Source organism: Glycine max, chromosome 13 (genome assembly GCF_000004515.6).
Source record: "Glycine max cultivar Williams 82 chromosome 13, Glycine_max_v4.0, whole genome shotgun sequence".
Taxonomy (NCBI): Eukaryota; Viridiplantae; Streptophyta; class Magnoliopsida; order Fabales; family Fabaceae; genus Glycine; species Glycine max.
In genome coordinates, this window is record NC_038249.2 from 10,947,772 (window position 1) to 10,964,942 (window position 17,171).

At 33.2% G+C, this 17,171-nt stretch overlaps 1 protein-coding gene across 1 annotated transcript; it reads right to left on the minus strand.

Moving 5' to 3' along the window:
* Positions 1-12,062: 12,062 nt before the first annotated feature.
* Positions 12,063-14,168, minus strand: LOC100817205 (transcription factor MYB17). Its single transcript, XM_003543905.5, has 3 exons — positions 13,992-14,168; positions 13,737-13,866; positions 12,063-13,265 (listed from the first exon to the last, which is right to left on the minus strand). Exons 1-3 carry the CDS (start codon positions 14,122-14,124, stop codon positions 12,548-12,550), a joined length of 981 nt encoding a protein of 326 aa, XP_003543953.1. The 5' UTR covers positions 14,125-14,168; the 3' UTR covers positions 12,063-12,547.
* Between the last annotated feature and the right edge of the window lie 3,003 nt (positions 14,169-17,171).

The window sequence follows — 17,171 nt, forward strand, 5'->3', positions numbered from 1 at the left end:
AAGTTTCATGATGAATCAACAATGATTCAAAGGTGTTTTGATGATAACAATGATGACAACAAAAGATGATGACAAAGGTGATGAACAAAAAGCTCAAAAGATCAAAGAACAACTCAAGTGAATCAAAGAACATCTCAAGTGAATCAAGAACAAGTCAAGAGTTCAAGAATCAAGAAGAATTCAAGACTCAAGAAGAAATTCTACAATCAAGAATCAAGATTCAAGATCTCAAGAATCAAGATCAAGATTCAAGAATGAAGAAAAGACTCAATCAAGATAAGTATTAAAAAGTTTTTTCAAAACTTTGAATAGCACATGAGTTTTTGACAAAACCTTTACTAAAGAGTTTTTACTCTCTGGTAATCGATTACCATATTGTTGTAATCGATTACTAGTAGCAAAATGAGTTTGAAAAAGTTTTCAAACTGAATTTACAACGTTCCAAATATTTTCAAAAGGCTGTAATCGATTACAATGTTTTGGTAATCGATTGCTAGTGTCCTTGAACGTTGAAATTCAAATTTAAAAGTGAAGAGTCACATTGTTTCACTCAAAAGCTTTGTGTAATCGATTACACATATTTGGTAATCGATTACCAGTGTTTGTTTATGAAAAATCTAAAGATGTAACTCTTCAAAAAGGTTTTGACTTTTTCAAATGGGTTTTAAGTTTTTCTAAAACTTATAACTCTTCTGAATGGCCTTTTTGACCAGACATGAAGAGTCTATAAAAGCAAGGCTTTGTTTTGCATTTTCCAATCAATCTTTCTAACAACAATCTCGAATACTTTTGCTTTTCCAATCAATCCTTTACAAGCCTTGAAATCTCTTTGAAGTTCTTCTTCTTCTTTTGTACCAAAAGCTTTCTGAAGTTTTCTGATTTTCTAAACCTTGAAAACTTGTGCTATTCATCTTTTCATTCTCTTCTCCCTTTGCCAAAAAGAATTCGCCAAGGACTAATCGCCTGAATTCTTTCGTGTCTCCCTTCTCCCTTGTCAAAGAATTCAAAACGATACAGTCTGAGAATTCTTTTGATTCTTCCCATTCCCTAATACAAAAGCGTTCAAAGGTTTAACCGCTTGAGAATTCTTTTGTATCCCCATTCACAAAGTATCAAAGGTTTAACAGCCTGAGATCTTTGTCTTAACACATTGGAGGGTACATCCTTTGTGATACAAGTAGAGGGTACATCTACTTGGGTTTGACTGAGAACAAGAGAGGGTACATCTCTTGTGGATCAGTTCTAGTGGAGGGTACATCCACTAGGGTTTCAAAGAGAACAAGGGAGGGTACATCCCTTGTGGATATTTGCTTGTAAAAGGATTTTTACAAGGTTGAAAGAAATCTCAAGGACCGCAGGTCGCTTGGGGACTGGAGGTAGGCACAGGTTGTTGTCGAACCAGTATAAAAACTCTTGTGTGTTTGTTTCCTTCTTCCCTACTCTTTTACTTTCCACTGTGCATTTAATTTTGGCTTTTACTTTCTGTTAAGTTTCTCTTCTACTCTATATTCTCTTAACAACAAAAGTAAAAGCCTTAAAAGAGTAATTTTTAATTGGTAAAGTTTTAGGAATAATTAATTCAACCCCCCCCCCTTCTTAATTATTCTGAGGCCACTCGATCCAACACCAAAATGTTGTTGGCCCAAGCAGACCATACATTCCTCCACCAATCCAACAACAGCAACAGCCCCAGAAACAACAAACAGTTCAGGCGCCTCCGCAACCTTCCCTTGAAGAACTTGTGAGGAAAATGACTATGCAAAACATGCAGTTTCAACAAAAGACCAGAGCCTCCATTCAGAGCTTAACTAATCAAATGGGACAATTGGCTACACAGTTAAATCAATAACAGTCCCAGAATTCTGACAAATTACCTTCTCAATCTGTCTAGAATCCCAAAAATGTGAGTGCCATTACATTGAGGTCGGGAAAGCAGTGTCAAGGACCTCAACCAGTAGCACCTTCCTCGTCCACAAATGAACCTGCCCAACCTCACTCTACTCCAGAAAAAGATGATAACAAAAATTTAAAGAGTAAGTTACCTAACAATTTCTATGCAGGTGAATCTTCCACTGGTAATTCTAATTTACAGAAGCAGCATATCCCTCTTCCATTCCCTCCAAGAGCAATTTCCAACAAAAAAATGGAAGAGGTAGAGAAAGAGATCTTGGAAACATTTAGAAAAGTAGAGGTAAACATACCTCTGCTGGATGCAATAAAGCAAATTCCAAGATATGCTAAATTCTTGAAGGAGTTGTGCACTAATAAGCGGAAGCTTAAAGGAAGTGAAAGAATTAGGATGGGCAGAAATGTCTCCGCATTGATCGGTAAATCTGTTCCCCAAATCCATGAAAAATGTAAAGATCCAGGTACATTCAACATTCCTTGTATTATAGGGAACAACAAGTTTGACAATGCCATGCTAGATTTAGGAGCTTCTGTTAGTCCGATGCCTCTGTCTATTTTTAATTCTCTATCTCTTGGTCCCTTGCAGTCAACTGATGTGGTAATTCATTTAGCTAATAGAAGTGTTGCCTATCCTGTTGGTTTCATAGAGGATGCCTTAGCTAGAGTTGGTGAACTGATTTTCCCTGTTGATTTTTATATTTTGAAACAGTAACTTTGACAATGACATGCTAGATTTAGGAGCTTCTGTTAGTGTGATGCCTCTGTCTATTTTTAATTCTCTATCTCTTGGTCCCTTGCAGTCAACTGATGTGGTAATTCATTTAGCTAATAGAAGTGTTGCCTATCCTGTTGGTTTCATAGAGGATGCCTTAGTTAGAGTTGGTGAACTAATTTTCCCTGTTGATTTTTATATTTTGAACATGGAGGAGGGATTTTCTAAAGGATCAGTTCCCATCATTCTAGACAGACCTTTTATGAAAATACTAGAACTAAGATAGATGTATATACAGGCACACTATCTATGGAGTTTGGTGATATAACTATTCATTTTAATATTCTTGATGCTATGAAACACCTATCTGAAGATCTTTCTGTATTTCGTGTTGAAATAATTGACCATATTGTTGATGAATACATGACTGATCTTCATTCTAATCTGCATGCCTGTCACTCTTCATGCATTGAATCTGAATTTGTACTTGATCATATGTCTAAATTTGATGCTGAGAGTGAATCTGAATTTGATATTGATTACATGTCTGATGTTTTACCTCTTGAGATTGATTTTATAAAGTCAGATAGAACTAACCATGTTTCAAGAAGTACACATACCTCTGACTTTCTTTATGAGGTACAAAAATTTCTATTATTTCACAATTGCCTTACCCCTCTTGTGTGCGAGAGGTGCAATCTTTTCTTGGTCATGCAGGATTCTACAGGCGCTTTATAAGAGATTTTAGCAAAGTAGCCCTTCCACTATCCAACTTGTTGCAAAAGGAGGTGGAGTTTGACTTTAATGATAAATGCAAAGAGGTTTTTGATTGCCTCAAAAGAGCACTGACTACCACCCTCATCATCCAGGCACCCGACTGGACAGTCCCTTTTGAGCTTATGTGTGATGCATCCAATTATGCATTGGGGGCTGTCCTCGCTTAAAAAATTGATAAATTGCCTAGGGTGATATATTATGCTTCTAGGACTTTAGATGCTGCCCAAGTGAATTATACTACTACTGAGAAAGAGCTACTAGCCATAATTTTTGCTCTTGAAAAATTTCGTTCTTATTTGCTTGGTACTCGCATTATTGTTTATACTAACCATGCAGCTTTAAAGTACTTGTTGAAGAAGGCTTATTCAAAGCCTAGGTTGATCCGATGGATGCTCTGGCTCCAAGAATTTGACTTGGAGATCCGTGATAGGAGCGGAGCACAAAATTTAGTTGCTAATCATTTGAGTCGGATCGAACATGTGTCTGATGATCATTTATATATATTGTATAGTATTTCTGATTCTTTTTCTACTCCCTGGTTTGCTAACATTGTCAATTATTTAGTTGCTTATGTTTTTCCTCCCTTAGCATTTAAGGCTCAAAAAGATAAAATTAAAAGTGATGCTAAGCATTTTATTTGGGATGACCCCTACTTGTGGAAATTGTGCAGTATAGTCATTAGACGATGCATTCCAGATCATGAGACTGACTTAGTTCTGCGGTTCTGTCATTCTTCTGCACCGGGAGGTCATCTGGGTGTTCAAAGGACAGCTCGCAAAGTGCTTGACTGTGACTTTTATTGGCCCACCATCTTTAAAGATGCGTGGAAGATTTGTAGCACTTGTGAGCAGTGTCAAAGAGCAGGAAGTGCACTTACATGGCGATAACAAATGCCTCAGCAACCTATGCTATTTTGTGAGGTGTTTGATGTATGGGGTATAGATTTCATGGGCCCTTTTCCTGTATCTTTTGGTTATGTTTACATTCTCCTTGCAGTTGATTATGTTTCAAAATGGGTGGAAGCCAAGCCCACTAGAACTAATGATGCTAAGGTTGTTGTAGATTTTGTCAGATCTAATCTGTTTTGCAGGTTTGGAGTACCTAAAGCAATCGTTAGTGATCAAGGAACCCATTTTTGCAACAAATCAATGCATGCCTTGCTTAAAAAGTACGGGGTTGTACACAGGGTATCCACACCATACCACCCCAAACCAATGAACAGGTATAAATTTCTAACAGGGAGATCAAGAGAATTTTAGAAAAGATTGTGCAGCCAAGCAGGAAAGATTGGAGTACCAGGCTAGATGATGCTTTTTCGGCACATCGGACTGCCTACAAAGCACCCATAGGAATGTCTCCTTATCGGGTTGTCTTTGGAAAGGCATGTCATCTTCCAGTTGAGATTGAGCACAAAGCATACTGGGCAGTGAAGACCTGCAACTTCTCTATGGATCAAGCTGGTGAGGAAAGAAAGTTACAACTGAGTGAGTTAGATGAGATCCGCCTAGAAGCGTATGAGAATGCCAAGTTCTACAAAGAAAAGACCAAGAAGTTCCATGATAGCATGATAATTAAGAAGGACTTCATGGTTGGGAAAAAAGTGTTATTGTATAATTCTAAGCTTGGACTCATGAGTGGTAAGTTGAGGTCTAAGTGGATTGGTCCTTTTGTTGTTACTAATTTTTTTCCTTATGGTATAGTTGAGATCAAAAGTGACTCCACAAACAAGAGCTTCAAGGTCAATGGACACCGACTTAAGCCATTCCTCACAAACCCTTCTTTAGTGGATGTAGTGGTGGAAGAGACTTCCTTACTCCACCTTACTCTTCCTCCACCATGACTTAGGGAGTTTTTATTTTCCTATCTCCTTCTTTACTTTTATTACATTTGTCCGATTCTATTTGATGGTTTAATTGCTTTTAATCTTTTAATTGTGTTACATTGAGGACAATGTGTTGTTTAAGTATGGGGGGGGGTGTTCTTTGGTTTTGGTTTTGCTAGTTTTGTTGTGTGTTAAATTTGTTAGTTTTGTTAGTTTTGTTGGGTTTCTAGTTTAATATTTTAGGTCAATTTTGTTTGCATGTACAACTTTGCATATTTTTCGTTGAATTATAGGATATGTTCAAGAAATGGGTAATTGTTCTGAAAATAAAAGTCTCTTGACATTTTGTGATTTGAAATCCTTGTTTTTCCTCTACATGTCATGATAGTTTTGAAAGCTCAATTTGAAAGTGATAAGTTTACCTTTGTGAGAATTTGAGCCATCCATCATCATAATTTTTTGGTGTGTTTTGCCCCATTGATTGCTTGCACAATAGCCTTGGCTTGATTCTTGTTGATGCTTCCTAATTCACATGTATATTTGGAAATGATTTAGCCAATTCTGTTATAATAAGCTTCTAGCCAAATGGACTTACCTTGAATTAATTCCTTTGATAGCCCCTTTGAGCCTATGTTCCCCTTTCTTTGTTTTGAAGCTCATTACAAGCCTTAAGTGAAAAACCATGATATCACCTTACCTTAAGGAATTTTGGAGCTTTGGAATTGTTTTGGGAATAAGTGTGGGGGGTATGTTTCATTGGAAGATGTGATTTTTGGCCATGCTTAATGTTTTATGTTGTATATATATATATATATATATATACATTGCCTAGTTCTTGCTTTAATCTTCAAATTCATACTGTTTAAAAAAATGAAAAAAAAAATTCAATTGCTACAAATTTGTACTGTTAAAAAAAAAAGAGAAGAAGAAAAGAAGTGAAGTTGAATAAATAAGGTCTTGTTATCAGGACTTGATTTGGGAGCCTTGGTTGATTTTTTTTATATTAGAGGGTTTGGGTTTACTACTTGTGCTTAATTTCCACTTATTCCCCATTGCTCCTTATTCCTTTGGGATTTAGCTACTTATTCCATATTTTTTCCCTACCTTGTCCTTGGCCCCATTACAACCTTTAAAGACCTTTTGATCCTCATATGCATGTGTTTGTCAAGTTGTTTGTCAATTTTAGAATTTTGCCAAGTCTATGTGGTGTTTGTTTTCATGGGTGCTTCGAGAGTAAACAATAGCCTAGACACTTGAGAGATAGAGTGTATATCTTGTGAGGCTTTATCAGTTTTCATTCTTGAGCTGATTTACTATTTTTCCATGATTGGGTTGCTTGGATGATTTCCACGAATGTGTTGACTCTTTGGATCTCTTAATGTTAGATGTTACCCATTCCTTTCATTCCTTGATGTTCATTGAGAAATATGTAAATATTTTTGTTTGTCTCTCTTTGATATCCTTGGATTTTGTTCTTTGTTTCATTTTGCCTAGGAGTGAAAAAGACTAAGTATGGGGGGTTTTGATGTGCCATTATTTTCTCCTATTTCTTAACCCTTTTTGCACCATGTTAAGTACTGATTAATCTTAATTGTCAAATTAATTAGACAGTTTTATTATTTGGGCCCATTCAACTAATTTGATGTTTTTAATCTAATTTCAGGAATTAATGAAGCATTAGGCTTGAATCCAGAATTGGGCTTGGACTTGAAGAGGGCAGACTATTTTATTCTACAAAATTTTATCTTATCTAGACTTTATCTTATCTAGATATTATTTAGATTTGATCTCATCTAGATATTATTTCATCTAGATCTTATCTTATCTAGATTTGATTTTATTTTATTTATGGGCTTGGATTTAAAACAGATTTGTAAGCTTTGGGGCTGGAAAACTATATAACAGCACCAATGTTCTAGTTTAGGCCCTCTCTCTTCTCTTTCTCCTTTTTTTCGTTTTTGGCAATTCCAGTTCTGACTTTTAGTTTTAGCAATAAAATTTCGTTCTTCAATCCATAATTTTGTTCTCTATTGATTAATGGAAGGCTAAGTCCCCAACGTTGTTTTCTCTTGAGGATCAAGCACAGTTCTCTTTGAGGTTCTATTATTACTATTAAATTCTGTTCAGTTTTTCCTCTTCACTAATTACTCTGAATTTGTTGCTATTAATTCATGCATACTTAGTGCTTGATTAATTGTCTCTACCCTTAATTTACGTTCATGCTTAATGATCGTTTATGAGTAATTGGTGTATGTGTTGCTTAATCACATAATGAATGCCTTATGTTAAATTTCACTTAGTAATTTAATTTAGGGTTAGATTAAGTGGTTGAACTAAAGTACTATTTGTTATGCATTTTAATTTATGGCCTCGATCAAATTTATGATTACCAGAACACTAAAATAGCCTTTTCTCCTAAAAATGACTTATTTCTATTCCTATAAACATCATCTAATGCTATCAATCAATCATACTAACAAACATTGAATATCAATCAAGTAAAGTCAATCATAATAACACATCAATCAAACATAATCAAATACAATCAATCATCAAACATTTCAAATCAAATCAATTAAATTAACAATCAACTAACTATGCACAATAATTTCTATTCCAAAAAAAAAATATATTCAAATTTCAATTTTCAATTTTCAATTTTCAAATTTGAAATTTGAACTTCCAACTTCAACTTCCAGTAACTTCCACTTCCAACTTCCATTTTCAACTTTCAACTTCCACTAACTTCCACTTCCAACTTCCAACTTCCAACTTCCACTTCCAACTTCCAATTGTTAATTTCAAATTTCAATTTTCAAATTTAACTTTTCAAATTTCAATTTTCAAATTTCAATTTCAAAATTTCCTTTTCTAAATTTGAAATAGTTTTCTTAAAATATGAAACTAATTTGAAAATTTTAATAGATTCTTTATGCAAATCATTGAATGCATCTTGAAGTTCATCAAATGAAATAGATAAGCATCTCATAGTTAGAAGACATTACCTTTTCAAAGACAATAAAAAACTCAAGCAGAAATAATCATAAAAAACAATCATCAAAGACAATCAAAACTCAATCAAGAACAATCATAAAAAACTCAATCAAAAGTTAACAATCATAGGAAAAAAATAATCAAAAGTAATCAATCAATGACAAGTGACCTCTTGGTATCATTTGATATCACTTGTTAGGCTTGTTGATTAAGTGGCCTTTGTTTGTTGTCTCCATAGATCACATATTCACTATCTTTGGGAGAAATATGAAAAGTTGCCATAGGGATTCATTCCATTAGTGGCTAGTCCAAGCCTAATATTTCTTGTCTCTTTGCCAAAATTTGGATACAAACATCAATATTCTTCCACTGGGAGGAATCAGCTGGATGACGAAGTATTCCATCACAATTTCTCCCATCTGCATCCCATGTAAGGTCTTTTGTGTCATTTGCATTAGCCATGGGGCCTTTTGTTGTGCTTTCATAACTACTACACTTTTCATCATCCTTCACTTTGTATCGTGATACCCCACAATTAGGGCATTTATGCATTTCTTGTACTCTTGTCTGTACAATATACAATCATTAGGGCATGCATGTATTTTATGATACTCCATACCCATCTAACGCAGTATCTTCTTCACCTGATAATAACTTTTTGGCAACATGTTTTCCTCTGAAGCATATCCTGCACTACCTAAAGCAGTGAAGTGAAGCTTTTGTCACTCCACCCATATCTGGTCTTGACATTAACTAGACTTAACACCGTTGACAACATGGACAAAGATTTCTTACATACCGGATACAAAGGCTTCTTCGAATCACTTTCCAATGTATTATACACAAGGGCATGTGCTTGCTGAAATGACAATTGTCCAAGATCATGAATCATATCCTCTAATAAATTTCCTATTTCTACATCAATTGGTTCAATTTGGGACCCTTTCTGCATGTCTGTCAATTCAGCATGCCATATCCATGTCATATAATTCTTCTTAATCCCTTCACACAGAAGATGTTCCCGTATGTCGTCTAGTACTTGTTGTCTCCCATTCAAATAGTTTACACAAGGACATAAATATGTTTCATCCTCATCCAGTTGACTTTTTCCAGAGGCAAATTGCAAGAACTCTTCAACGCCTTCCTCGTATATATGCAAGGCTCATGCGACTTACATTCATCCAACTTCGATCCATCTAACTAATAACTCTGTGATACTCACAAAGTTATTCCATGCATGAAAACCTTACTTTTTTCATTAAAGGTGTGACCCTATCTGATTCAAGAAGACATTTTTTATAGTAGATTCATACATAAAGCTTAACTTTCTTTTCTTAGACTTGACGAAATTTTGGTAGCATTTCTCATTAATCTCCAAGTACACGACATGAAAGCAGTAACATGAATTCCACCACAATCAAGTAAGCACTCAAAAAACAAAGTAAAATGTAGTATACCGTAATTTCATCAGATTTAAGAAAATAAAGTTAACCTATACATATGAATCTACTATAAAAGAATGACTCTTCCCAAACTATCCAAACAGACAATTCAAGATTCAATACAACACCAACCTAGTTATTTTTGAGGTTGTTATTTATTTTCTTTAACTTTAAACATCAAATTAATTAAATATATAGTACTACTCTTGTTCCCACCAACACCAACCTAGTAATTGCATGTATAAAGAAAAAATAATTATAACTATGGGAACAACGACCAGATCAAATCAAATCCACATTTGGGTATGCAATGGAAAACCATGTTATATGCAATGGAAAATTCTGCTGTCTAATATTTTTATTCATTAATACATACATGACAATTTTTATATAAAACACACACACACACACACACACACACACACACACACACACACATATATATGCTTTCACTTGATCGGGTTAATTGTTTCTATTTTTTATTTTTGTGAATATAGCATAGAGCATTATATACCACATAGCACACATTTTCAGTTTGGAAAAGCACTAGCTAGTTGGTACTACATTGGTGCATGAGAGGGGGAAACTATGGTAAGTGTTCCATCCTCATCGATCTTGTAGAAAGACTACGTCCAACTTAATTATTTTAGCACATGGAACTGGGCAGAAAATGCAGGAATTGATATATAGCTACCAATTAAACATATCGAAGGGACATCATAAAAAAAATACTACTACACAAGACCTAGTAATCCCTTGAATATTAACAAACAATTAAGGCATTACCATCCATATTTTTCCAGCTCACAAATTATTAATTTGGCCTATAGTTATACACACCTCTAGTTCCAATGGCTTCACAAGGCAAACTTCCTTACTCAAACATAGCCACACTAAGAACAATTATGGTTTCTTGTATTCTTTTTCTTATAGTAGTAGCTGATAAATCACACCTCACGGGATAAAATTGCTAAAAAAAAATTAAGTTCAAATCACAATATTAGTATTATAATTGATCGTTGATATGCTTGGCTTGGCTAATGGTACCAAATGACTAAAAAATGTCTCATTTTGTAAATGAGAACATTGTAGATACCAAATGACCAAAAAAGTGTTTGAAACATTTTTACAAACACCGTAGGGGCATGTACAATTTCTTAGGTCTGTTGCCCCAATTGAAGCAATTTTTTACTTGTATACTTTTATAAACCTGTCAAAACGGTACTTAAACATAGCCTCACTAAGAACAATAACTGGAAACCCTAGCATTGTGCCTTTCTCTAATAATCTCAATTAAAGAACAAAATCAATAGGCGTAAACACTAGCATTGTGCCTTTCTCTAATAATCTCTATTTCTTTAACAATAAAACACAAAAAATAGGCATAAACGACAAACAAAACACGCATCCAGATCAAAAATGAACACTAACCTTTTAGGAGTGGCCACCAAGAGCGAGATGGTCGTGGGTGGGAGTGAGAGTGGAGTTGAGACAGAGGAAAAGGGTTTGTGGAACTAACACACTGAGCACGGGTGAAAAGGGTTTGGGGTTTTTGTTTAATTTAAAACACAACATCGGTTTTTTTAAAAAAATGATGTTAACCAGCTAAATGTTAACATCGATTTCTTAAATGTTGATATTAACCAGCTTATGTTAACATCGGTTTTTTTAAAAACCAATGTTAACAAGAACATGTTAACATTAGTTTTTCAAAAAATCGATGTTAACATGATCTTGTTAACATCGATTTTATAAAAAAAATTGATGTTAAAACCATTATTTCTAGTAGTGTAAATATTAATTTGCTTGAAAATATTAAACCATGTTCCACCGCATGAAATTATATATGCATTTTTCTTGGGCCTCTCTAGTAAATCATCTGAAGAAATCACAAGCAAGTTAACATAATTTATCAGGTACCTAACTTTTTTTTAGCTAAAGTGTAATTTTGATTTTTCTTGTTTTTTAGATCCAAAATTTTGGTTCCCATGATTATTAGTTGTAACATTTGATTCCCTCTAGTTAGTGTTTTCAATTAATAATTTTAGTTCATTAATTTTTTAATAATTAATGACTTTTAGTTAATTTATAATTAGTGTATTGACTTTATTAATTATAATTATTAGTTAATAGTCTATCAGATAAACTAAAATTACTCATTTATAAAACTAGTTAGGAAATCAAATATTATAATGAAATTAAAATTATGAATTTGAAAAACTAAGAAACCAAAAATATTAATGAACCTAAGTGTTTTTCTCAAAGTGCCTCTAAATCTGCACCAAGCAAATATGGAATACATAGATAGATTGAAAACAATGGATACATCAGTTTCATAACATGGCTTTCCATGGAAGTTGCTAATTATGGATTATATTGGAATAAAGACCGTGAACAAGAGGTGCAATAGCAGAACAGGTGACACCCATTGCAGTTCATATTCATAACTGTGACTGTAACATAAAAGTTTTTTTTAACTCATTACAACTGATCATAATTGCAATGAGATCACAACCACAATCCCAAACACAATTTAGAACCATGACAACACTTGCAACCTCACGACTTTGGCTTCACTGTAATTTTTTTAGTAAGGCAAATAACTCATTAAAAATAAAGGAAAATAAACGCAAGAAATGCTCGAGACTATAGCACCAAAACATGAGAAAACTACAGTACAAGTGTTGTGTATTCCGATAACAGAACAACCCTCAACACCTATCATGTAGTCCAGGACACAAGACACCCTGAACCTGAAACACATGTAATGAGGCACCCAACTCAACATGAAATAGAAAATCCCTCAAAAGAAAAGTTACAAAACCACACATTACTTTTATTGGAACCAACAAAGGAAAGCATGGAAATTGCACTTTCCATTTCCATACTCTTCTACACATCTCTTTCAAAAGATTCATTGATTAGATCTTCCATGGTAGTGGGCCCGTCAAACAATTCTTGAATGCCCTCAAACCTTGCTATTCCAAATGCTTCTAGAGCTATCATAACATCATCATCTTCAAAGTTTGTCGCATAACATTCCATCGTCATTTGCATTTGACTACTACTATTGTCTATCATATTATAACCAATACCATCATAAGAGAGTGAGCTTTCAGGATCAGTGGATTGTCCAACACTGGTAGAGACTGAAGGAAGAAGCTTCCTACTAGGGAAGCTTTCAGGGTCAGTGAATGGTGGTGGATGAAGGTCAAGATGATTCGTCGCAAGCACGAGGGCATACATGTCATATGTTGTATTAATGCGTTGGGTTAATAGAGAAGCTGATGAAGGAAAAGGTTGAGTTGGGATTTTGCTTAAGATTAGCCCAGGGAGATGTGAAGGGAGAGATCCAAATTGCAACATAGATTCTCTTGCTTCGGCTTCGATTTGAGCACTCTCCGATTGAGCCACATGGTTCATATTGGTGGTGTCAATGGAAGGGTCAAGGAAATTACCACCATAGGCTTGAAAAGTGTTGGATTTTATTGGTTTGTAGGTAAGGGGATCTAAGCCCTTTCCGATGAGTCCTTTCTTGATGTTGGTGTTCCAGTAGTTCTTGATGTCGTTGTCAGTTCTCTTGGGCAGGTGCGCGGCTATGATTGACCATCTGTGCGCGCAATACAAACATAAACAGACATGTAAATACAATGACACCCTTGATACAAAGAAATATATAAGATTAACCATTGGATCTAACAATCACGGTTTTAAATTACGGTTACGATCTGTCATCAGAAAATGTGACTAATTCGGCCGCAATTGAAATCGTGATGCAGTTGCGGTAAGACGAAGAAATACTTATGTTACGAACCCTAATTTAAAATCATGCTAACAATAAAAAATTTCAAAGCCAAAAGAAACTAAAAAATATATGATTAACCATTTGATCTAAGAATCATGGTTTTAAATTACGGTTATGACCGATCAGTGAAAAAATCTTTACATTATAGATAATTGCTGGAAAATGTGACTAATTCAACTGCAATTGCAGTCATGACACTGTTACAGTTACGGACTGTAATTTAAAACCATGCTAAAAATAAAATAATTTCAAAACCAAAAAGAAACTGAAGTTCACTTGTTTCCGAGAAGAGAGTGGAGTTGAACAATGGTGCGATGTTCCTCCAAGCTGAAGCTTCCTCGTTTGATATTAGGGTTTAGGTAGTTGATCCACCTCAGTCTACAACTCTTGCCACATCTTTGAAGACCTATACATACATAAATGCAACATAAATAAAATTAGGAATTGATCAAACTTTGAATATTCCTCCATTTACATTCAGACTCAGATTGAGGAAACGGTATACAGAAGTTGTATTAACTTATTAATTACCCGCTTTGGCAGGCACTGAACGCCAGTTTCCAGGGCCATGCCTTTCAACATAAGCCACGAGCTTCTCATCTTCTTCGGTTTTCCATGGTCCTTTGTTCAACCCTACCTTCTCACAGCATGGCATCCTTCCCATTTTTAGACCACAAGTTGATGTAAGGAAACACGAATCAGACCTTGTGCTTGTTCTTATGCATGTAGCAGACCAACATTTGGTGATATATATATATATATATATGAACTCACCTGGTACAAAGGTAGGTCATTGATACCGTAATAAGTATAAATATTAACCATTTGAAAATCTTATGCTTAAGTGCTTAACATATTTATCGTAACGTATTTATCTGTCACCTTTAAGAAGATGGGGTCTGGATCAAAGTGGTAGCTAGGTCCCTGTACCACAGGATAATTACTACATGAATTTTGTCCTTTGACCTCTGATAATTTTGTTAGGAAAGTGATCATGTATTTTGTGTGCTTACTTTGTCAATCCTAGGGAAATTAAGGTAAAAAGTGAATAAGCAATAATAGAAGGAGAAAATCAACATGTGTATATTTTTTAAAATATTAAGCATGTTATCCTACATAAAAGGTCAAGCATATAAACTTATTGAGTGATAAATCTATATTCTATTTAGATGGCTTATTGTAAAACTGATTTTTTTAACTAAGTTATCATAAAGATAATAAATTATATCATGCATATTTTAGGCTTTATCTCATGCTTTGAGTGAATGATTTTTTATTTTTATGGATTATAGTTTGTTTATATAGAATTTTTTCTCATTGGTCTATTAGCTCATTATATATTAGCATATGTTGAAAAAAGTTAAACATATATAAAAGCTTTAAAATAAAATAGGTTTTTAAGTACACTAACATGTCAAATTAGACTTTTAAATGGATCAAGTCATGCCTAAATAGGATAATCATAGTTTTTCAATGCATTTTTGCGAGTAATTGCCTTGTGTGTTTTAAATGACAGATTCGTTTTATTTTATTATTTAGGTCATACACTTTTGATTTTTCGAAATTTAATCGTAGAAGACTTCATTAAGATTAGGAGGGAAAAAATTTGTTTATAGACACATTTTTGTACAGTGAATATATATGTGATTGGATCTCTTATTAGATTGAAATTGACAAATAGATTTGAATAGCACTTATACTAGTGTTTTGACACTCATGAACCTAATATAATAGTTAATAGTCATTTTTTTAATATGAATAGTTATTTCTTTCTTTGTTGTAGATTTAATGAAACATAATATGTTTTAGAAAGATTTTGGATGGTATTACGACATATTACTATTTAATTTTTCTATGAGCAAATATTATTGTTTGCAAAAAAACCGATAGTCACATTTACATATTATTAAAGAAAGAAACATAACTAATATTTCCGAGCAATAGTTATTAATGGCCAGGGACATTTTCTCTAAATTTTTAATGATGATGAAAAAGTTGGTGAATGGACGGAGAAAAACATTTAAGACATAATTTCGGTGGCCATTATAAATGCCTATCAGAAGTATAACACTAAAACCCTTGTATCTTTCTCGGCCTATATAGGAGTCTTGTATATATATGAACTCGACTGGTAGAGTGGTACGTCATTTGATACCTTATAAGTATATATATTTACCATATGCAAATCTTATGCTTGGCATATTTATAGAAATATATTTATTTGTCATCTTTAAGAAGATGAGGTCAGGATCAAAGTGGTAGCTTGCTCCCTATCTATACCACGGGATGATTACTAAATCTAAATGCCTTGTCTCTTTCTTCTGAAACTTTGTAAGGAAACTTAACTTGCGTGTTTACTTTGTCAATCACAGGAAAGGTAAAAAGTATGTAAGCATAGATGGAGAAACATTAAAATTTGATATCATTCTTTTCACGTTTAATGTGTGGGTACGTATTATTATTACCACTATTTGTGAAGTTGAAGATCACATCGATCAGTGATATAGCCAAAAGGAACTTTTTCAATATATTACATATATTTATTCTGTACAAATAAAATAAAAAAGTCAAGAAGAAGAACAATCTTTTCAAGAAAAATTCTTAGGTCCTTATTTTTTTTGAAAACTCAGGTATTTTATGCATACATTTGGGTTAAATCGGTTTGTAATATGAATATTATCATATCCTATTTATATATAACTTAATAGGGCTAATGTATAATAATGATTAAGATAAATTTTAATATGGATTCAAGACCTAATTCGGTCTCACAAAATTAATTTTTAAGGTTAAAGTTGTCTAATGTATAATAGCTGCTTATTCTAACAAATAAATGTACTTTCCAGCATCATTGGTGGTAAGAGTAAATGCCTAATAATCGCTGCTTATTCTAACATGCTGCCTCCTAATCTGAAATCCATACATAATATCATACACTCCATTTAAATTAAAATAAAGAGATCTTAATTGTAAAATGCATGCTTTTTTTTCTTCATGTAAAGCATTTTTTTTGTTGTTGTTAATGTTATCATCATACAAAAAGAATTAAATTTATTTTTCTTTTTTATTATCAGACATTGGTGTGTGTGTGTGTTTTTTTTAGTCTCATATACATCACTTTGATTTTTTGAAATTTAACCGTAGAAGACTTCAATAGGATTAAGACCGGAAGAATTTATTTATAGACACGTTTTTTTATAGTGACTATGTGATTGTGATCGGATCTATTGTTGGATTCAAACTGACAGTAAGTATTAGATTTGAATAGTTTACGTTTTCACACTCATGAACATATAAATATAATAGTTAATAGTTCTTTCTTTATTATTATTATTATTATATATATATATATATATATATATATATATATATATAATTTTAGAAAGTTTTTGGATGGTGTTAGAACATACTTATTTTTTTATTATTTGATTTCTCTATTAGAAAATAATATTGTTTGCAAAAAATTGATATTATTAGTGAAAGAAACATAACTAATTTTCCCAGCAATAGTAATGGCGTTTTTAATGACAATAATGAGAAGTTGGTAGATGGACGGAGAAAAACATTTAAAAAATAATTTTAGTGGTCATTATAAATGCCAATATGGAATATATTTAAGGGCGTGTTTGTTTTACTAATTAAGAATATTATTCTCATAAAATAAATATTTGATAAATACTTATCATTTTTTAAAATAATTTTAAATTTATT